The 24,251-nt window shown below is 35.9% G+C and overlaps 1 protein-coding gene across 1 annotated transcript; it reads left to right on the plus strand.

Moving 5' to 3' along the window:
* The first annotated feature begins 1,044 nt into the window (after positions 1-1,044).
* On the plus strand, positions 1,045-16,890 carry LOC131953478 (uncharacterized). The gene is made up of 12 exons (XM_059316665.1): positions 1,045-1,154; positions 1,312-1,394; positions 1,773-1,860; positions 4,893-5,111; positions 6,205-6,258; positions 6,637-6,783; positions 7,146-7,334; positions 9,523-9,723; positions 11,638-11,820; positions 13,545-13,676; positions 16,482-16,641; positions 16,853-16,890. The coding sequence occupies exons 1-12, from the start codon at positions 1,112-1,114 to the stop codon at positions 16,875-16,877; spliced, it is 1,524 nt and encodes a 507-aa protein (XP_059172648.1). The 5' UTR covers positions 1,045-1,111; the 3' UTR covers positions 16,878-16,890.
* Positions 16,891-24,251: the final 7,361 nt, after the last annotated feature.

The raw sequence follows: 24,251 nt of genomic DNA on the forward strand, positions 1-24,251 counted from the left end.
ATAGACACCACTAAATCTAAAATTATGTACTTTGTAAAATAAGGAAAAATGTAATTTCATTATATTACCTTGATGCGGCTGATTCTAGTGGTGACCACACTCTTTTCATATGCCGAGGTCTCTGAAGCAGATGAACTCTACTGTTCCATGTGTCTTGTGAAAATCTGAGTGGATTTTCCAAATTACTCTGGCAATTATTCCCACTTCTCTATAGATGTACTTGAGTAGAGCAGTGGCGTAGCGAGGTCGGGTGTCACCCGGTGCGGCACTTAATGGTGTCACCCCCCCCCCCTCGCTACGCTCCTGGAGTAGAGCCATGCAAATGTAACATGAAAACATTTTCTAAGCGATCGAATGCCAATTTACTAAAAAACAACTAGGCCTATATCTGTACAATATTTTGTTCTACAATGACCAATAGCTGTATAGAAATAAAGTCATTAGTTTAAAAAATGTAATCACTCTAACATTCATTACTACTTGGTTTCACGATTGACGCTATTCATATCCCTGTACGGATAATAATAATTAGCACAGTGTTATACATTATTTGGCCTAAGTTACTGGTCTCTTCTTTATAATATGTACACATTGGAACTGTGATATTTTTTTTTGTTCCGTTTACAATACAAAATTGCTTCAAAGTAAAATAAACCGAACTGTTTTGTTAAAATAATTTTTTAAGAGGTAAGAATTACCTACTGCCCTTACGTCTGGTTTAAAGCCAAGGCTCTCTATTTTGGTTTAAATATAAATAAACCATATTAATTAAGCTAATTTATAATGAAATAAAATTCTTACTCACAAATTCTTCACGACTACGTAAATTAGAAATATAAAAAAATGAAATAATGCTAATAAAGAAATAGAATAAATTATAAATTCTATTGATGATCTGACGGCAATATATATATATATAATATATATATATATATATATATATATATATATATATATATATATGTATATATATATGTGTGTGTGTGCATTAATACCACACTTCAGATCGTCTAGCTCTATCAACATAATATCAGGTTGACAAATTGTGATTTTAAAACAATTGTTCGTCTCCAACCAATAACAAGAACGTAAAAACATACGTCTTCAGAAGATGAACTTTCTCATCGTTATATGTTTCCTCATCCAGCTTGCAGGTAGTGTAATCCTTGTTAACAGTTTATGTTACAACTTACATATAGTGTATCGCTGTTTTATCTGATTGTTTTACCATACAGTCATATTTCATTGTATATCGTTCTATTCTATTTGAAATGCAGCGTATAAAACAACACTTATCTAAACATCTAACAGCTTTCTCCAGTAGTTGCAACATTACCTATGGAAGATATTGTTACTTTATAAGCGTGGAGGGAGCCAGGTGGCTGGAAGCAAAAGTAAGAAAAATTTCGTTAACATAATATAGTTGTCCAAATTTGCGTTTCATTATTAAAATTATGTTTATAGAATATTTTGTTTTCACCAACTCAACAGTGTTCTCTATTGCAATATGTAAAATATTTGCATGCCAGCTTTGACACAGCTAGTCTGAGGCTGCAATAAATTAGCTTACAAAAACGCAGCAACTCGTAGAATATTTATTTTTAATGTACCCGTCAACTAACTATTGTAAACATCGTATTTTTAAATATGAACAGTCAGTATAATACGCGTACATATGTCTCTCTCTCTCTCTCTCTCTCTCTCTCTCTCTCTCTCTCTATATATATATATATATATATATATATAGGTGTGTGTATTTTAATATAATACAGAAATCGTGTACGGATCGAAATTACAACTTTGTCAAATTTACCACATTTGAAGAACTGGCTCAATTTACCATTCAAGCAAGAACATACGGTTAGTTACACAATGCACTTGTAATGTCAGTATTCCAAATTCCATGACGTTTTGTGTCACAAGCGTAGTGCAAATTATGGTATACTCCACAAATAACAAACCTATTAGTTAACCTGTGAAATAATCAGACTCTTTATTTCTAAAATGTTTGACGTCTTATGATAGGAAGGTTTTTCGACAAAAAGGCAATCCTATTAAGTAAAGCTTGTGACAATTTAAAATAAATAGGCCTACACCAGGGGTCGGCAACCTTTTGAAGCGGAAGAGCCAAAAGTTACAATTTGCAAAATTCCCCTGGTTTTAAAGAGCCACTAACATTTTTTTTAATTCAAATATTTTTTTTTTATTAAAATTATTAGTATTTGTTCAAGGAGCTGGAGAGCCGCATTTTGATATCAAAAGAGCCGCATGCGGCTCGCGAGCCGCAGGTTGCCGACCCCTAGCCTACACTGCTATCGTGTAAGTGGGCCTACGCCAAATTACTGATAAACACTTGCCCTAAAGTCGTTTGGCTTAAGCCAATTTATCGAAAGACACTTGCCCAATTGTCGTTTATCTTAAGGCTGCTTTTTCGAAAAGACACTTGCCCAATTGTCGTTTATCTTAAGGCTGCTTTTTCGAAAAGACACTTGCCCAATTGTCGTTTATCTTAAGATGGCTTTTTCGAAAAGACACTTGCCCGAAAGCAACGAATGCCGGATTGGACTTTTACCTGAATGCGACTAACAGAGCTTCTTCCAGGCATCTCTTCCGTGGGGGGGGGGGCTTAGGGCCCCCCACACCGAAAAAAATCTACCGCCCCCCCCCCCCCCCCCCCCCGAACGAAATGAAATTCATATAATTTATATAGAAATATATACTTTTAACAGTGTCCGTGTCCGTCCCCCCTCGAAGAAAGTCGACCGTCCCACCGAAAAATTTCAAGTGCCCCCCCCCCCCCCGGAGAAAAAAGTCTGGAAGAAAGACTGGCAACTAAATGACTGTGTGCGTCAAATGCACGTAAAGATATTTTCCCGAACCCGTGAGCCCAATAGACGAAAGCCTGGGAAAGTATTAATTGTATATATTTCCAAGTAGACATCCATAAGAAATTTAAACGTCATTTTTTGAGAATCCAAACCATTCTAAGTATTTGAAACAATGCATTATCAAATAGAAATTATAAAAAAAAAATATTAATATTTACATATACAATTTGTTTAAAATTTCCTAAATGAATCTTAATTTTTTATCAAGCAATCGCCGTACAAGTTGTCTAAAATAGTGAACGTTAAATAAAGACATAGAAGTCTACATTTAGATTTTAAATTCGCCGTGTACACCGTAATGATATCTATCTATATATATAATTCTCTTCTTCGAGCCGTTAGAAAACAAGCTGCAAACGCTCTCCCTACCTCCCCACCCCTACATGGTTTTAGTGAGCTGTGTTCACTCTAAATGTTTACAAGCAGAGCCAACGATTTTAAACGTAGGGGGGGGGGGAGGAGGAGGGGGGGAGGGAAGGAAGGGGGGGGGGGGTTATGGTCCTTAACGAGCTACTTATAGTGTTTTAAAGAAATATTTTCAGTGTCAGCGTTGGTACTGTCGAATTCACAAATTATGAATTATTGAAAATTAGAAACAACTAAATAGCGGCGTATGTTATGCCGCGGGCCGGCTCGTATATATAAATAATTCTCTTCTGGAAGCCGTTAGAAAACAAGCTGCAAGCGCCTCCTTACAGTCCCCTCTCTTTCTCTCTATCACTACCACCCCCACCCACCCCCACATGGTCTGGTGAGTTGTGGTCACGCTAAATTAATTGTTTACAAATCGTAGAGCAGGGTTTAGTGACGGCTATTAGGGGCAGATAATTTAGTTTCAAACGATGTTAAACTTACAGGAGGTAACTAAGAGGAGGCTGCTTTCACGGGGGGGGGGGGGGGGTAGGGTCGGGGTTAGGGGAAAGGGGAGGGGTTAGTGTTTTAAAGCAAATATTTTCAGTGGCAGTATTGGTACTGTCGAATTCACAAATTATGAATTACTGAAAAGTAGAAAATAAAACAACTAAATAGCGGCGTATGATACGCCGCGGGTCGGCTCGTATAATATAAATCGCTATGTAGTGTGTCAGTCCGTCCTGGACATAGCACCTAGAAACATACAAGTAAACAAAACCACATGTTGTGCATTTTACTTGCATCGTATTGTCTTAGCAATGGAGTAGGAGTTTGTGTTTTCTTTTGCGTTTGCGTGTTGCGTGTTCCGTTTGCGCTGTGTTTTTGTTTTTGTTTGAGTTTGTGTTTTCATTTGTGTTTGTATTTGTGTTTGTGTTTATGTTTGGTTTTGTTCAGTTCCCATGTTGGTACTTTTTAAAAAGATCCATCGTGGCAAGCACTTGTATGAAGCTAGTTGTAATATAGCCATCGCACTACGGTGGTTAAAGAAGCTGTTTAAACCATAAATTAAAAGACTGCTACATGATCTACATGTTATATTTTTGAACAGATGCCACAGTAATCGAATATAACACCAAAAGAAAACCACGTTGCAAGAAACATCCAATCTCTCTATCTGCGTTATGTAACAAATCACTTATGTTAAAACCTTTTAAAAACAAAGCATACTGCTTTGCTTCATTTATGTTTTAGAACAAATTTTGCTTATTAAATTACATAAGCCTATACAAATTAACCATTTACTAAGTTTTACACTCTAGCTAATTAGAAACAACAATGTTCAATATATATTTTTTTTAATTATTAAAAATCAGAAGTGTTCCTTCTTTCTTAAATCTGGGGGGGGGGGGGGGGTAGGATAGGTGTCTGGTTGCACGTCTGATTTCTCGATATTCTTAAGTTCACATCATGTAAAACAAACTAGTGACCAATAAGATATACATAAATATATATATATATATATATATATATATATATATATATATATATATATATATGTATATAATGTTATTTTGTATTTTGTCAAAAAATAACTTGAAACAAACTAGAAAGCAATAATATTCAGTTGATGTTACGTTTTATTTTGTGTAGCGCCAATGCAAGGGAAAGATTTCTTCTGGGCAGGTGTAAGTACCTTTTATTCCAATGGGCCCGATCTCCGGCAGGCGAACGATAGCACTGCTGATGCCGCCATTACAGAAAGTCCCACAGCTAAAATAAACGACTCGTGTACAATGGTGGATAAAAGGAATGCCAAAGTTACAGGATCCGACTGTCTCCTCAAGCTACCGTATGTGTGTCAGATGAAAGGTACATTTCCATAATACAACATGTCTGTTGGAAATATTTTATAAAAATGCTATTTTTGTGCTTAAAAAATCGTCGTTGTTCTCAAAATGCAATCAATATAGATCACGAATTACAGTTTTAATAAACTAATAAAAAGTCATAATTACCAGTGATTTTCTTATCTGAGGATATGTCCCCGTTACGTGCGGCATCTAATTGGCCAATGACAAAACGGCCCCGCCAAAAGGGCCAGCGACAAAAGAAAACCCCGTCACATACGTTCCAGAAAAATAGAGTCCCATCATTTAGGCTCCCGACAAAAAGCCCCCGTTATTAAGACTCACGACAAAACGATATCCGACCAATAGTCTCCTTTCATTTTTAGCTAGACAAAAGGGCCCTTGTGTTTCCATAAAGATTAGGTCTTCTCGCAAAGGTCGAAATTGAATATGACACCTGAAAGTGGGGCCACTACATCAATACTATTTATAATAAGCTGAGCCAACACTCTAATCTAACACATGCATTTCCTGTTTCGGCAAAAATACACCGTCAAAACGGTCCGGGACAAATCGGCCCCGTCAAAACGGCCCAGTCAAAATAGCCCTGCCAAAAGGGCCCTGACTTATCGTCTCCCGTCAAATTGACTCCCGTTATATTGACTCGCGACATATAGGTTCCCAACAAATTGACTCCTGGCTTATTGGCTCCAGACAATTAGGGAAAAACGACTGGTCATTTTTTACCCATTTCTAGATTTTTCCTGGATATGGCGTTTCTCTGTCACCTCATAGCATATCAAGGGGAGTCGTTTGGCAAAAGTTTTTTTTTCGATATATAGTTAATATAAAGATAATTCGTGGACTTAGTGGCCGACCGGCACCCACCCCGGTGTTCTACAGCCCCCCCCCCACCGCCGTAGAGATGCCTGGAAGAAATTGTGCACTACGTGTTTCACCAGAAGTTCGCGTGTGGGACGAGCCTTCCCTACGCTCCACGCTGTGGCTATAACGATAAGAACGGAAGGAATGACACACTACCTGAGGGTTTATATTATAGAGAATATACATATTCATATACATACACATATACACATACATTTTCACATTTTCAGTAATCAATGTTGGGGATTGTTTCAATGGATGGTTCAGTCACCAATGTCAGTATAGTGAGTATTCTAATGTTTAGGTATTAGCTCACAATTAACATTACTAATGCATACACTTTTTACCTACACGTAGGCAACTTTACTATAACATGTTTACTAATATGTGTAGTTTAAGTATTACAATATTTATCATAACTTTGAAAGATTTGCTGTTGTTGCATTTGTGTTTATTGTAAGTATTAGATTGTAACTCCTATATACTTCCAACAAATTCTTCTTCGTGAGTATCTTAAGACTGGCGGAGAGTGGGCTGGGGATAGAGGGAAGCAATTAACGACTTCTACAAATGTAAATAGAAAAAAATGTTATTTATTCAATTTATGTCTAACGATTATGCTTTTATGCTGTTCTATGTTCTATATTTGCACATTCCAACAGGGGATTTGATAACAGCAGTAAAAACGATAGAACCTCCTGACTTCCTTTATACAAACAATCGCAACTGCACGCCAAGAGACACGTTAGAAGTAACATTTAAAAGAATGATTTACTTCAAATCATTGCAACTATTCTTTAAGAAAAAAGGTTATTTTACATTTAAAAATATAGCTTCTTCACTACACACTCACAAAAGCAAACGCACGTACATTAATAAATACTTGAGAATATATATATATATATATATATATATATATATATATATATATATATATATATATATATATATATATATAAGAGAATGATTAGACATTTTGTAAAATAAATAAACAATAATTTTGAAATCAAAGTTGCGGTAATGTATATGTTAGTTATAAAACAAAAATACGTGGCATTAGAAAAAAAGTCAGTGTAAGATTATTTCCGGGTCTCACAAAATATTGTACATCTAAACGTAGTTAATGTGGTAAACATTGCATGTTACGTAAATTAAATGTATGATTTTACAGAGAAGCTCCACAACACGACATTGGTGTTTACATTGTCAGACGGAACAAAAACAGACTGCGAAGATAGTTTAACATATTGGGTGGATAGCCTCACTTTGGAAGTTCAATGTACGATACATATGTTTATAATCCACGTGAAAGTCAATTTATATTTTAAAGCATCAATTTGCAATGTAGCATTCAACGGAGGTAAGTGATTTAGGTTATATGTTAGTCCGTCATGATTGAATTGATTTCTGTAAAATGTGCCATAATTCAGAGGCTTTACGCGTTTGCATTGCGTTAATTTGTTATAGGTTTTAATTACAAGATAGTATATGCACTCTGTAATTAGTTCACACTTTTCTCTCTCTCTCTCTAACTTTCTCGTATACTTGGTAACGAGCAAGTATTTGTAATAGTGCAAAAAAAAATGTAAATACAATTTTGCAGCTAAGGCAACTTTAGGCTCCCCTACTTTATACAGAATTCATATGACACATTGTCATCGTTAAAATATATAACTCGGGATTTGGACAATTTTTTGACATTTTTTGAGAAATTTTGACGTTTTGAGAAATGTTGACAAATCTTGACGTTTTATAACTTTCCGGAGCGGAAAAAATATTTTAAAAAAAATGTGTTTTTGTGTTTGTGTGTGTGAGTGTTTGCGTGAATGTGTCTGTGTCTGTTTGTGTGTCTGCGTCTCTGTGTGAGTGTGTGTAATGGGTAAATGTTGTTTGCTGGTCCCATTAGGGTCAATCTCACTATTAGTATTACAAATGAAAACAGCAAAAACTAACAAACAAATGAGGTAAAAATACAATGTCTATGTTATTTGTAAAGTCAATTGCGTTTTTCCCAACGAACGGGATTTACGATTATCAATTACCGAAGAAATCCATTTTTCCAATCAAGCTTAATACAGTGTTACAGCCGATGTCAAACAATTCGTAGCAAAAGTATAATTTTGGAAAGCATTATATTTTTACAATTTTTTTTCTTGTTTATTGTTGTTTATTGCTTTCTCGTTTTGTCTTGAATGATGTGTCATCCTTCACGGTTTAAACTTGCCAGCAACATTTCGTTCGACTGATTTCTTTAAAACTTGGCCCGTGAGTCACAATCCGATGACAATACAATGTAACATGTAATTCGACTTAAGAATTAATTAGTTTCCTATTCAATAAACCTGTTCAGCACTATTATACCTATATTCTTCTTCTTCGTTCTTAATACCTGCATTGTGTTTGATCATTTTGGGGAGTTAATGTTTAACTCATGCTACTCTACGCTATTAACATTTTTGAAGTATTAATATTTTTAAAATTATAACGTTTTAAAAACATGATTCCAAAATAGTAATTTAAACAAAATCCAATCGCAAATAATCTACTCGTGTGCGAGTTGAACCCCAAGACTCACTCACCGAACCCCGGGGTTCGATCGGAATCATCTTAAGAACAGGGGTCGGCGTGGTCGAGTCGGTAAAGCTCATGGTTGCTAAACCGAAAAGTCTCGAGTTCGAACCCTCGGGCAGATGAGGCTCGTTAGCTGGGGACAGCCGCTCTTCTAGGAGAGACAACTCCAAAATTAAACAACTGCTGCCTTGTAATTTGTTCTTGGTTGGACAAAGGCTATGGAAGCAAATCCAAAAAGAAAAGCAGGCTGAAATCGGAGTCAATGGCCTCTATGGCGCATAACCAGTTGACACGTAACGCTTAATTGTGTTGGAGGCGTGGTCGAGTCGGCAAAAAGCTCATGGTTGATAAATTCGAACAAAGTCTCGAGTTCAAACCCACTGGTAGATAAATTTCGATCCCCTTCAACACTAATAATTAAGAACGAAGAAGAAGAAGAAGATCTTAAGAACCATATAAATATAAAAATAAATATAAATATAAAAATAAATAAATAAATATATATATATATATATATATATATATATATATATATATATATATATATATATATATATATATATATATATATATATATATATGTATATATATATATATATATATATATATATATATATATATATATATATATATATATATTTATATATATGTATGTATATATATATGTGTGTGTGTGTATATATATATATAAACACTTTATTTAATTATTATCTTTATATTTTGACATTATGTTTCAATAATTGTAATCTATTTTCTGCCGTAATTTACCAAACATTTGCAATAGTATTAACGGAATGTTAACGCAATTTTTGTTTTTAATTATACATATATTAAGTATATTTTAAAAACTGTATACTTATTATTGGAACATTAATCATTTATTAACCTACTCTTTTAAATGTTGCAGTAAAACAAACTATAGCTTTTTACAATCAAATACAAACATTGCATTTATTTCGTGAATACATTCATAACAGGAAGAAATGTAATCTCTGAAGGGGACGTCAGATTTTTTGCTGATGGGGAAAAACAGACGATGGAAAACAAGGAAGTGCAAAAGACATATGATAAAGACTTAACGAACTGTCTGTTCATTCAACAACCTGGCGTGGCATTCACGTGGGTGACGACTTATTCAGACTTGATATTCATTCATGAAATTGTTATTTACACTAATGGTAAGAACAAAACCATGTATGTCTGTTTCTCAGTTCTGACACATATGTATAAATTTATAGCTTTCAACCATACAAAAATAAACTTTGTTGTTTGTTTGTAAACATTAATGGGTGAAATGGAAAAGCCGGTATAATCCGGCAATAGATACACGTTTTTGATAAAAACGGCTCGGATTTTGAGAAAAGAAATAACAGCGAAAATGTCCTGGTAAATGCTGTTTATAAGAGGAATCGGAAATAAAGCAAACTAATCTTCCGTAACTTGACAACACCATACATTTAATAACACCTACACTACGGGCCTAGTACATTTGTATTTAATATCGTCCACCTAACTGAATCTGTAAGAGATCATACCTGTTCACAAATAAGCAGAATAAAGTACCACTCCCATTCCAGGGTAACAACTGAAAAAGTGAAATGAACCATCTTATAAATTTCTTCCTCCCACTAAAACGGTATATTTTAGAAATTTAAGATAACGGAGTTCACTTACAAATTTAAAGTAATCTAAGTATTAATTCTTTTGAAAATAAACCGTAGTGATCTCCCCTTAACTTTCTCGAATATTCTAATATAAAACTACGAGGGATGGCAACTCAGGACATAAACAATATTCGTAATCCATTTTTAATTACTTAAACTTTTTATAATAGAATGGAATCTCGTAAAAAACAAGAATTGCACACCTAGTGAACGCCTAATAAAATGTGCATAATAGTGCGCAATATTATGAGTACTTTATAAATTTACATGCGTTTTTTTGAGAAATCGGAAATAGCGTAAATTAGTAGTTCCGGTCAACGGAAATTACTCAATATTTGACAGGAGGTAGAAAATTGGACCTTTTACTTACATTTGAAATTTCATTTATCTATCTGAAACAGTACTCAAGTTATAGGCTTTTTAATATTTCAAAGTAGGAAAAGTACCACTTCCGGTTATCGGAAATCGCTCCAACGTTGATCAGGATCTACGATTTAGATAAAATACTTATATATGAAATTTCATCAACCTAGCTGTAACGTTACTCAAGTTATCATGTTTACACACAGACAGACACACACACAGACAGACACACAGACATACGGACAAGATAGCAAAATTATGTTTTTCCGTATCAGTGAGGTGTAATGCGTCGAGATTTGTAGAAATCTCGATTTTTTTTGTACGATTACAAGACTTTCTCTACACTTTGTATATATGAGAAAGTAAAAATCCTAATTGAAATGGTGTTCAGAGTAGGCTACCGTTTTTCCACGGAAATAGAATAAACTTCGAATACAGTTTGCCGGAAATATTTTAAAAGATGGCAGAAACCTGAGTATGCAAACGTCATCAATTCTGTATTGGTAACTATGACTTTTTTGTAAGAGTTATGATATAAAGGGTTTGCGTTGATCTTATATTGAAATTTCTTCAAACTGACTAAAGCGGTGTTTAAATATCAGAATTGGGGTAGGAATCGCCTTTCACTTCTAGGAAAAGAAAATCCTTCAACAATTAACATAAGTCTACAAAAAATATTGTGTCATATTTATCTATGTAATTCCGTCATTCTAACTCACACGGTTCTTTAGCAATCGTGTTCACAGAAACATATACACAAAAGACACGAACGCATACACGATTTAAAAAAAAAAGGCTGTCTTCGGTAGGTTTCAAATGTCAACACGATCAATATCTTGTGTTCCGATTGTAAAGAATGTATCTATACTAACTCTGTCTACGGAATCCGATCGTTATTTTATAAAGTGTTTCACAGGGTTTTCAATAATTGTTTCATACGTGTACTATAACTGTGTGGTTTTTTTTTACTAACCTGCGTTTTGCAATGTTACTTACTTAAGTATTATGTAAATAATCACTGTGTTACTTTTTATTGAGAAAAAGCTTTATTTTAAAATAATTTAGAATTTTTCAAGACACAATTTCTCCTTGAACTTTGGGACTTTGACGAAGAAGCCCTCTTTAACTACACGTCCAATGGGACAGAGGCTATTCACACTATCATCTTCGATGGAGAGTATGAGGTTAAAACAATTATGATAACAAGTGTAGGAAACCTGTCGCTTTGTGAAATTCAAGTCTTTGGTGGTAAATATATACTTTTAAAATTATTGACAACTATAAATCTCCACTTTGATGGGAGGGTGGAGAGTAAAGCAAGAAGCGACTATTATTTTGTTTGAATATTGGCGCGAATATATATATATATATATATATATATATATATATATATATATAATTCTCTACATACACATATATACATATTATATTATTACATAGAAGATTTTTTACTTCTAATCAACCACAAACAATAGCCATACCATAAAGGAGGGGTCTCCAAACTACGGCCCGCGGGCCGGATGCGGCCCTCGAAGACCTCTCATCCGGCCCGCGGAGATCTTTTTGTCCAAGGAAAAATCGTTTGTTGGTGATGGCTGAAGAACTTTGCCCAGAAAATTCAAAGACAAGCCTGGAAGAAAGTGGCCCCCGAACTGAAATTTGATAGTTAATGCGGCCCTCGGAATGAAAAGCTTGGAGACCCCTGCCCTAAAGAATAAACATGGACATAAGAAAAAAAAACCCAGTAACATGGACATAAGAAAAAACAGTAACATGGACATAAGAAAAAACAGTAACATGGACATAAGAAAAACAGTAACATGGACATAAGAAAAAACAGTAACATGGACATAAGAAAAAACAGTAACATGGACATAAGAAAAAACAGTAACATGGACATAAGAAAAAACAGTAACATGGACATAAGAAAAAACAGTAACATGGACATAAGGAAAAACAGTAACATGGACATAAGAAAAAACAGTAACATGGACATAAGAAAAAACAGTAACATGGACATAAGAAAAATTAGTAACATGGACATAAGAAAAAAACCCAGTAACATAAACATAAGAAAAGACAGTAACATGGACATAAGAAAAGACAGTAACATGGACATAAGAAAAAACAGTAACATGAACATAAGAAAAGACAGTAACATGGACATAAGAAAAAAAACCCAGTAACATGAACATAAGAAAAGACAGTAACATGGACATAAGAAAAGACAGTAACATGGACATAAGAAAAATTAGTAACATGGACATACGAAAAAAACAGTAACATGGGCATAAGAAAAAAAATCAGTAAGATTGACATAAGAAAAAAACCAGTAACATTGACATAAAAAACAGTAACATGAACATAAAAACAAAGACAAAAACGAATATAGACACGAACGTGAGCGTAAACGTGAACATTCATGCGCGAAAACACGAACCCAAACATGAATTCGCACATAAGATGAAAATGGAAACAAACATAAACATGAACATGATCATGAATACGTATACGTGTACGTGTATGTGTACGTGTAATTGCACGTGTAGGTGTACGTGTATGTGTATGTGTAGGGTTATGAGTATGTGCATGTGCATGAGTTATTGCATGTTCATGGGTGTGTATGGTTACATGCATGTATATGCCGTGGCGTAGCGAGGTCGGGTGTCACCCGGTGCGGCACTTAATGGGGTCACTCCCCAGAGGCGTAGCGACCCTTCCCTGGGACAAACGTTCAAGTTTTCGATTTGCACCACCCCCCCCCCCCCCACTCAAACTTTCGATTTGCACTCCCCCCCTCAAGTTTTTCTCTATATATTTTGCTATTTTTCGCCTTGGTGTCACACACCCTAAATGGTGTCACCCGTTGCGGTCCGCACCCCCGCACCCCCTCCTCGCTACGCCCCTGTATATATGTGTATGTTTATGTATATGTATATAGGTGTAAATGCTGTACAATTCTTTTTTTACAGAATGTCCTAAGGGAATGTACGGGACTTCTTGTAAGCAACACTGCCTCATCATGTGTTTAAATCATGACTGTCAATTTACTGGGGCCTGCAAATTGTGTGAACCACACAGACAAGGGCTGCATTGTATGGAATGTAAGTTTGTATACACAACACCAAAACATGAACCAAACAAATACGGGCTGTATTGTGTGGAATGTAAGTTTGTATACACAACACCAAAACATGAACCAAACAGATGCAGGCTGTATTGTGTGGAATGTAAGTTTGTATACACAACACCAAAACATGAACCAAACAGATACATGCTGTATTGTGTGGAATGTAAGTTTGTATACACAACACCAAAACATGAACCAAACAGATACAGGCTGTATTGTGTGGAATGTAAGTTTGTATACACAACACCAAAACATGAACCAAACAGATACAGGCTGTATTGTGTGGAATGTAAGTTTGTATACACAACACCAACACATGAACCAAACAGATACGGGCTGTATTGTGTGGAATGTAAGTTTGTATACACAACACCAAAACATGAACCAAACAGATGCAGGCTGTATTGTGTGGAATGTAAGTTTGTATACACAACACCAAAACATGAACCAAACAGATACATGCTGTATTGTGTGGAGTGTAAGTTTGTATACACAACACCAAAACATGAACCAAACAGATACAGGCTGTATTGTGTGGAATGTAAGTTTGTATACACAACACCAAAACATGAACCAAACAGATACAGGCTGTATTGTGTGGAATGTAAGTTTGTATACACAACACCAAAACATGAATCAATTGTATATTCTTTCTATATAGTAAGCTACAGCTAAAACGTCTACCATAATTGGGTGTGTTTCAGAATTACACCACTTGGCATGGTGGCTAACTCGCCACTCTTTAAGACCGTAACGACGCTCCCAGCGGTCGGTCCGCCGGCCTGCCATACCGTAACGACGCTCCCAGCGTCGGATAAAAGTTTCTCTATTTAATTCGTTGTTTTTCGAAATCCATGTTTTTAATCGTAAATCTAGGTCATGATAACGCTAAAACGACCATTTTTCCTTGTATTTACTTCTTGTAGTTTTCTCGTTAGATCGATTTTGTATTTTATAGAATTTTTGTTGTAAACCAACTCGAAAAACGGCATTTTTTAACACTGCGGAATACCGATCAGCGGCCGCGTCTAAACGTTTACGTCGCCGCATTATAAAATTAACGAAAATTAAAGTATTTATACTAAGACTAATCCGATCCATGATTTTTGTAGATAAATGGACGTACTTTCGTTTTCTATGAATAAGAACGCATGAAAAGTTATTCTTATTATTAATTTTCCCGACAGAAGCGTAATTTTTGTACGAAAAAAAACAACTCTTTATTTTCTCTTCTTTAAAACTAAGTAATTATCTTTCTTCAATAAATAAATAATTCCTTAAAATTTATATCAGTGTGTAGGGTATTCAATTACGATTAATTTTTATCATTAATGTGTGGGGTTTAAATTAAAGGATAAAATGATATGGGTCATTTAGCCGCAGGGGTACTGAAAAAAAATGAGGGAAAAAAAATAATTCCGGTAAAACTTGAAAATAATTACGGGCTTAAAGAGATAACGTACAATTAAGAAAAAAAATATCCACAATGGGAAGCTAATGTCTACTATAAAGTAAAATTAAGCAACACATTATTTTTCTAACAAACAACGATTTATAAGAAATATATAAGGCCTGAAATATATCATAAAAAGAACACAATTTGCTTTTCTGCTTTGTTATTTTAACTTATTAGATCTTCTTTTTATTTTGCCAACATTTCTCCAACAAAGCTAAGTAGACTAAGTTCTAGTTCTGTTTTCTCCTGAATTAAACCATTATATTCTCGAATTAGAGGATATGACAAGCACACACTATTGAATGTTGTTAATAGTTTTCGAACCTAATAAAAATAAAAAAGACATCGTTAAAGCTAAATTAACATAACATTTTATTTATTTCGAAATCGACAAAGAACAAAAACAAGTACATATTAAAAAATATAAACAATAGTATAGTAAGTTTTAGTATAATATCGATGAACTGAAAGTTAAAATAAAGGACATATTATATATATATATATATATATATATATATATATATATATATATATATATATATATATATATATATATATATTTATATATATATATATATATACATACATATATATATATATATATATATATATATATATATATATATGTATGTATGTATATATATATATTTATTAGTGATTTGTGAAATATATGGTGTTTATCTGCAACTAAGAACTATAATATGTGCGTGTGTTTACCCATACTGTTTTTTTTTATAGACGTCGAAATTTTGTGTCTTTACGTATAATTCTTGATACTGATATTTTTCTCCGTGGGAGGGGGGGATAAGCCACATATAATTCTTTACCTCACCCAACCATGCGGGACACCACGCACCACTACGACTCTTTAACCCTCCTCCCGCCCCCCTCCCTCGCTCTCCAGGCATGCGCAACTGTGTGTACCCACCCACCCCATTTGGACAACTGTGTCTTTCAGAAAATTTTCACCCGCCACTAAATAGCGGCGTATGCTAGGCCGCGGGTCGGCGTGTATAATAATAAACAACCTTTTACACAACAAAACAGAAAAGCGTGTGTTGCTATTTTATGTATCGAATATATAAATACTTAAATTTAGTTAAAGAATCACACTTTTCTATTTAAATAACGGTTCATTTATCATATATTAAAAGAATAGTTTATTTTCTCTTTTATAGTGCATAATTAAATAAAAACTTGTATTAACACGCTTTATATGATTGTTTTTGTATTGACCTAAACATTTGATTCATTTATCATAAATCATTTTTAATTTTTTTTTCTCAAAACGTTGTTTAAAACTCTAACTTATATTTTCCCCAGTCTTAGAAAATCCGAACCATAGGATAACGAGTACAGAGCGAATAGTGAAACCAGAATCTAAATCCGAAGTTGGACACTCGGCGCCACATATGACAACCTTACTATTTGTTCTATTAATCATACCGCTTTTAATATTACTAGCTATTTGCAAAAGATCTAGGTAAATATAACATGACAATTTTAATGATATATCGCAATACATATTTTCACAATACGCCTTATGGCATTTGTTTTTTACTGATAAAGCATGATTGGCAATTATTTTTTAATGGTCTAACATTTGTTAATTTGAAAGAAATATTTAGAATCAAAACACTTTTATTAGTTATGAATAGTTTTTTTTAAAATATTAAATCGTAACATCATTGCAGACGATCAAATCAAGTCTACGAATAAGAAAAGAGGATATTTCCTGAAAATAAGGTTTATGTTTCTTTTTTTATACCGTAAAAAAATAAACTAGGCATTTATTTAAAAAAAAAAAAAGACTGCTTATGAATTTTGCATTTCTTACACTGTAGTTGACTGCCGATTAAATGGTCTAACATAAGAAAAACGCTTGGTACAAAATTGTCTCCTCAGATGTTCACACGCAACCTACTGGTTACAGAATCACACAGGAGATGTGTCCATCATTTGCTGTGGAAATAAATGTTGTGCATATAAATAACATTTTGTTATATATATATATATATATATATATATATATATATATATATATATATATATATATATATATATATATATAGGGCCAACATACTGCTAAATTCCAGATTGTGTATATAAGTCTACGTTTTTTAAATTTTTTAAATTTTTAAAATTTTTTCTTATGTCAGTATAGCTTGATAAAAGCGTATGCACGCTGTGTGGAATTTTTAAAATACGTAGAGAAAAATGTTTTCTTTTTCAAACAGTGCCTGGTTTTTTAAATTTTACTTTATATAGCTGACTTTAATTTTTATATTAAATTATATATCATGATAGTGATAACATAATTCAACGATTGTTAATTATTCTCCAAACGCAATACTTTTAATATTTTTTTTAATACTTTAAAATGTTTTATCAGAGAGTTTACCAACATTCCTGTATTAGTTTTACATATAGGAGTCGGATTTCAAAGTATGTATTAATTTTAGTCCACTAAACATTGAATAACCTTCAACTTAAGCCCTTTCAAACTGTTAAGCGAAAATTGAAATATTCCTAGAATTTAACTTAAATTATAAACATACATACCTAAATATAATAGAGAAAAAAACAAAAGCTTTATATTTATATGATTATTCTTTATATTTAATCAAATTTAAAACTGAATAGAGCTTAAAAATGATCTTTTAACCCAATTCATAAAACTTAAATGTAAAAACAAATGTAGATGTTTAGTTAAAAAAACATTTTAAATAGAACATAGATCACTGTAAGATAACAAATATAGCATAAATCAAGCTAACAACACACAAAAAAAGCAATTGTACAAAACCATTATTAAATCCTAGATTTTACACTGCTCTTAAAATTTAACTACAAATCTGAACTTATCATAAACCCTAACAAAAAATGTATAACATCATAAATTAATAACAATTAGAAATATTATGAAACTTCTTTGACTCAAATTCTAAAACGTATTAACATATACATCAATTTTGCTGCATATTATTACGTTCTATTTTTAGCCTCATTGTTCATTTTACAACCGACAAAGTAATAATATCATACCTACATTGAACATCCTAATTATCATGAACAAAAACACTAAACTTAAATTATATACAAGTAATTACATATAATCTATAACATTAACTCAATAGTATACTTTCTTTCAACATATACATCCCGCAAAACCAACGAAACATCTTGAAATTGTATAACTAAATAAAAAAATCATAAGTAAAATACTTTGACGTAATAAGGCTAGTTAAATAAGCTTGTATATATTTTAATACAAATGAAACTTGAATATATACGTTCAAACAATAATTTTAGATTCTAATGGAATCGAAATTATGTATTATACAAAAAAATTACAATAATGCATTCACATCTAACGACAATAGGTCATATTGTCAAAAAGCTACAAAACATAAACTGGTTAATTCTCACTTCTACGAAAGCTTACCATAATAAATACAACTGTGTTGTGTTAGATTGGTCAAAGAGAAGTTTTTCTGTTAATTTTTCTAGACACTTTTATACATGTTTGATAAAGTTGTTTGCGGACGGCGTGGTCTAGCGATGGGGCGCTAGACTGCTAACCCGATAGAAATGTAGTTCGAATCCGGGATCAAGTGAGTTGAACGTTCCTGAGTCCCATAGTGCTGACCACATTATCCGTTTAAATTCCGTTTTCACAAAACATATGAACTCAACTTCATCTGCCTAATGGATCTTTAGGTCTAAATAGGAATCTTTACTAATTAAAGTAGGTTATAATTCAGGTACATAGATACTATTTACATACTGTTCATTATAATTGTATGTTCTATGTGTTGCTATACCATGTTCATACAATTTTAATTCAATGTGTAAATATGTTAATTGGTAGTAAGATGTACATGACAAGGGCTACTGTTTGCCCACATTGAAGACAATTAGCCTTTTAAAATCATTTTATAAACTCTAGTAACTTCACATTTTAAGTCAGCAGGTAATCACTTAAACTAGCTATATTTGATAACCCAAATACTATAATTTTTTAAACCCTAACGCAAAACCCAGAACGTGATCTTATCTCAACCTCTGTACACTTTAGTCAGTCCAAATGTTTATAATACAGGAATACACACTGACCATCAACACAGGAATACACACTGACCATCAACACAGGAATACACAATGCCCTACAACACAGGAATACACACTGACCATCAAAACAGGAATACACACTGACCATCAACACAGGAATACACAATGCCCTACAACACAGGAATACACACTGACCATCAAAACAGGAATACACAATGACCATCAACACAGGATTACACAATGCACTACAACACATGAATGCACACTGAACTATAACACGGGAATACACACCGACCTATAACACATAAATACACACTTTACCATAACACAGATATACACATTGACCTTCAGCACAGGAATACAAACTGACCTATAACACAGGAATACAAACTGGCCTATAACACATGAATGCACACTGAACTATAATAACAGATATACATACAAACATATAACACAGGGATACACATTTACATATAACACTTAACAAGTCACCAATCCATGTGAATTTGTTGAATGTGCTCTACTATATGTGAAAAATGATTTATTTGCTTTTTACTTAATTTCTATGATTTATGTACATAAACCTCAAAAGTAATCATTAACCAGTAGACTTAGATAAACTTAATTTAAACCATTTAAATGCTTATCACGCAAACTACAGGTCTATAATTGTTTTGAGACGTGTAAAAATTCTAATGCCATTTAGAACTTAAGTAAGTAGGGTTACGGGTCTTGTTGTTATGGGTTATGAAGTGTTGGGTTTTACGACGATCGTACAAAACAGAAGCCTCTTTATTTCCAAGTAACAAAACGAAAGTGTGTATATGTAACTACATGAAGGGAGGTAACGTCTATCGTCTGTGAATAGCATGTATAAACACGGTTATCTAACTTGCATTTTAAGCAATGGTCCACCAACTTTTCTTACAACAGGTTTGTTATATTAAAATAATTGTCAGTAATTAGAAACCGAAACTTTATCAATGTCTACATTTCAAGTATGTATAAGTTTTGCTGTAGGCCTTTACGAAATTGTGTCTGTATTTTAATGCCATAAAATGTGTTAAAACAACTCTATAAAAGACAACCCGTGACCTATGTTATATGTATATCACACAATTAAACAAGTCTCAAACTTAATTTATCACAGCCAAAAATAATGTAAAAGAACACCCTCAGGCAGCAGATGAAATACATGGTAGGTGTAGGATGTCTTGTGTTGGACATAGCCCAGGTGTTTGTGGCTGATCACTGACATTCTATCCATTTGCAGATCCTTGTGTACAATTTTTGGCAATTTTTAAAAAATATTTTTTTATTTTAGTTGACAATGTATATTTCCGTCTTATTGTCGCATAGCTGTGTCCCATGATGTATCGATGTTCTATTGTCACACATTTGTGTCTCTTGTATTTCCCCTAACGGTTGATGATGTATCGATGTTCTATTGTCACTTAGATGTGTGTATTGCTCCTGATGGTTCATGATGTATCGATGTTCTATTGTCACACAGTTGTGTGTATTGCTCCTGACTGTTCATGATGTATTGATGTTCTATTGTCATACTGTTGCGTCCCTTGTATTGCTCCTGACAGTTCATGATGTATCGATGTTCTATTGTCACACTGTTGCGTCCCTTGTATTGCTCCTGACAGTTCATGATGTATCGATGTTCTATTGTCACACTGTTGCGTCCCTTGTATTGCTCCTGACAGTTCATGATGTATCGATGTTCTATTGTCACTCAGTTGTGTTTATTGCTCCTAACAGTTCATGATGCATCGATGTTTTATTGTCACACAGTTTTGTTTATTGCTCCTAACAGTTCATGATGTATCGATGTTCTATTGTCAAACCAAAATGTGAACTTTATTTTTAAGTAAGATTTTAACAACAGCACACGCTTGTTTTATCAATGTATAGGCAAATATATGTGTAGAAGCTATGTAGATTTAACCTCCTTATTTGATTACGCATGTACCTACATTGGTATAAATGTTACCATTTGTGATTGAAATTTATTTTAGTTTTCACCTTATATTCTAAACAACCTTGACCTTACCCCGTTGTTCACGTGCCTAAATAAGTTGTGTTTTTTTTTTAACTTTACTTCAACAATGGGTTTAATGCAGCTTAAAACAGGTTGTGAAATACCTGTAAGATATTTATAGATGGCTTTGTTGTTCGTATCCTTGTTTCTGGGAACCCGTATGGTCGACTTTTCTGTTTAAAACACAACTAAATGTGGGTGGTTTTGTTTGTTAGTAGTGGACAGTGAGTGGGTCTGTTTGTTGGTAGTATACAGTGGGTGGGTCTGTTTGTTGTTAGTGGACAGTGGGTGGGTCTGTTGGTAGTGGACAGTGGGTGGGTCTGTTTGTTGGTAGTGGACAGTGGGTGGGTCTGTTTGTTGGTAGTGGACAGTGGGTGGGTCTGTTGATAGTGGACAGTGGGTGGGTCTGTTTGTTGGTAGTGGACAGTGGGTGGGTCTGTTTGTTGGTAGTGGACAGTGGGTGGGTCTGTTGATAGTGGACAGTGGGTGGGTCTGTTTGTTGGTAGTGGACAGTGGGTGGGTCTGTTTGTTGGTAGTGGACAGTGGGTGGGTCTGTTGGTAGTGGACAGTGGGTGGGTCTGTTGATAGTGGACAGTGGGTGGGTCTGTTTGTTGGTAGTGGACAGTGGGTGGGTCTGTTGGTAGTGGACAGTGGGTGGGTCTGTTGATAGTGGACAGTGGGTGGGTCTGTTTGTAGTGGACAGTGGGTGGGTCTGTTGGTAGTGGACAGTGGGTGGGTCTGTTGGTAGTGGACAGTGGGTGGGTCTGTTGATAGTGGACAGTGGGTGGGTCTGTTTGTAGTGGACAGTGGGTGGGTCTGTTGGTAGTGGACAGTGGGTGGGTCTGTTGGTAGTGGACAGTGGGTGGGTCTGTTGATAGTGGACAGTGGGTGGGTCTGTTTGTAGTGGACAGTGGGTGGGTCTGTTGGTAGTGGACAGTGGGTGGGTCTGTTGGTAGTGGACAGTGGGTGGGTCTGTTGGTAGTGGACAGTGGGTGGGTCTGTTGGTAGTGGACAGTGGGTGGGTCTGTTGGTAGTGGACAGTGGGTGGGTCTGTTGGTAGTGGACAGTGGGTGGGTCTGTTTGTTGGTAGTGGACAGTGGGTGGGTCTGTTGGTAGTGGACAGTGGGTGGGTCTGTTGATAGTGGACAGTGGGTGGGTCTGTTGATAGTGGACAGTGGGTGGGTCTGTTTGTTGGTAGTGGACAGTGTGTGGGTCTGTTTGTTGGTAGTGGACAGTGGGTGGGTCTGTTTGTTGTTAGCGGATAGTGGGTGGGTGGGTCTGTTGGTAGTGGACAGTGGGTGGGTCTGTTGGTAGTGGACAGTGGGTGGGTCTGTTGATAGTGGACAGTGGGTGGGTCTGTTGGTAGTGGACAGTGGGTGGGTCTGTTTGTTGGTAGTGGACAAAGGGTGGGTCTGTTGGTAGTGGACAGTGGGTGGGTCTGTTTGTTGGTAGTGGACAGTGGGTGGGTCTGTTGGTAGTGGACAGTGGGTGGGTCTGTTTGTTGGTAGTGGACAGTGGGTGGGTTTGTTGGTAGTGGACAGTGGGTGGGTCTGTTGGTAGTGGACAGTGTGTGTGTCTGTTGGTAGTGGACAGTGGGTGGGTCTGTTGGTAGTGGACAGTGTGTGTGTCTGTTGGTAGTGGACAGTGGGTGGGTCTGTTGGTAGTGGACAGTGGGTGGGTCTGTTGGTAGTGGACAGTGGGTGGGTCTGTTGGTAGTGGACAGTGGGTGGGTCTGTTGGTAGTGGACAGTGGGTGGGTCTGTTGGTAGTGGACAGTGGGTGGGTCTGTTGGTAGTGGACAGTGTGTGTGTCTGTTGGTAGTGGACAGTGGGTGGGTCTGTTGGTAGTGGACAGTGGGTGGGTCTGTTGGTAGTGGACAGTGGGTGGGTCTGTTGGTAGTGGACAGTGGGTGGGTCTGTCTGTTGGTAGTGGACAGTGGGTGGGTCTGTTGGTAGTGGATAGTGTGTGGGTCTGTTTGTTGGTAGTGGACAGTGGGTGGGTCTGTTTGTTGGTAGTGGACAGTGGGTGGGTCTGTTGGTAGTGGACAGTGGGTGGGTCTGTTGGTAGTGGACAGTGGGTGGGTCTGTTTGTTGGTAGTGGACAGTGGGTGGGTCTGTTGATAGTGGACAGTGGGTGGGTCTGTTGGTAGTGGACAGTGTGTGGGTCTGTTGATAGTGGACAGTGGGTGGGTCTGTTTGTTGGTAGTGGACAGTGGGTGGGTCTGTTGGTAGTGGACAGTGGGTGGGTCTGTTTGTTGGTAGTGGACAGTGGGTGGGTCTGTTTGTTGGTAGTGGACAGTGGGTGGGTCTGTTGGTAGTGGACAGTGGGTGGGTCTGTTGATAGTGGACAGTGGGTGGGTCTGTTTGTTGGTAGTGGACAGTGGGTGGGTCTGTTGGTAGTGGACAGTGGGTGGGTCTGTTTGTTGGTAGTGGACAGTGGGTGGGTCTGTTGATAGTGGACAGTGGGTGGGTCTGTTGGTAGTGGACAGTGGGTGGGTCTGTTGGTAGTGGACAGTGGGTGGGTCTGTTGGTAGTGGACAGTGGGTGGGTCTGTTTGTTGGTAGTGGACAGTGGGTGGGTCTGTTTGTTGGTAGTGGACAGTGGGTGGGTCTGTTGGTAGTGGACAGTGGGTGGGTCTGTTTGTTGGTAGTGGACAGTGGGTGGGTCTGTTTGTTGGTAGTGGACAGTGGGTGGGTCTGTTGATAGTGGACAGTGGGTGGGTCTGTTGGTAGTGGACAGTGGGTGGGTCTGTTTGTTGGTAGTGGACAGTGGGTGGGTCTGTTTGTTGGTAGTGGACAGTGGGTGGGTCTGTTTGTTGGTAGTGGACAGTGGGTAGGTCTGTTTGTTGGTAGTGGACAGTGGGTGGGTCTGTTTGTTTGTAGTGGACAGTGGGTGGGTCTGTTTGTTGGTAGTGGACAGTGGGTGGGTCTGTTTGTTGGTAGTGGACAGTGGGTGGGTCTGTTGGTAGTGGACA

Source organism: Physella acuta, unplaced genomic scaffold (genome assembly GCF_028476545.2).
Source record: "Physella acuta isolate Inbredline_101_S28 unplaced genomic scaffold, ASM2847654v3 ptg000924l, whole genome shotgun sequence".
In the NCBI taxonomy this organism is placed as follows: Eukaryota; Metazoa; Mollusca; class Gastropoda; family Physidae; genus Physella; species Physella acuta.

Excerpts from the sequence above, each read along its gene's own strand:
- LOC131953478 (XM_059316665.1), top strand. The coding sequence starts at position 1,112 with ATGAACTTTCTCATCGTTATATGTTTCCTCATCCAGCTTGCAG. Across the intron at positions 1,861-4,892 it reads CATTCAAGCAAGAACATACG|CGCCAATGCAAGGGAAAGAT; the intron begins GTTAGTTACACA and ends TATTTTGTGTAG. Across the intron at positions 7,335-9,522 it reads CAATGTAGCATTCAACGGAG|GAAGAAATGTAATCTCTGAA; the intron begins GTAAGTGATTTA and ends CATTCATAACAG.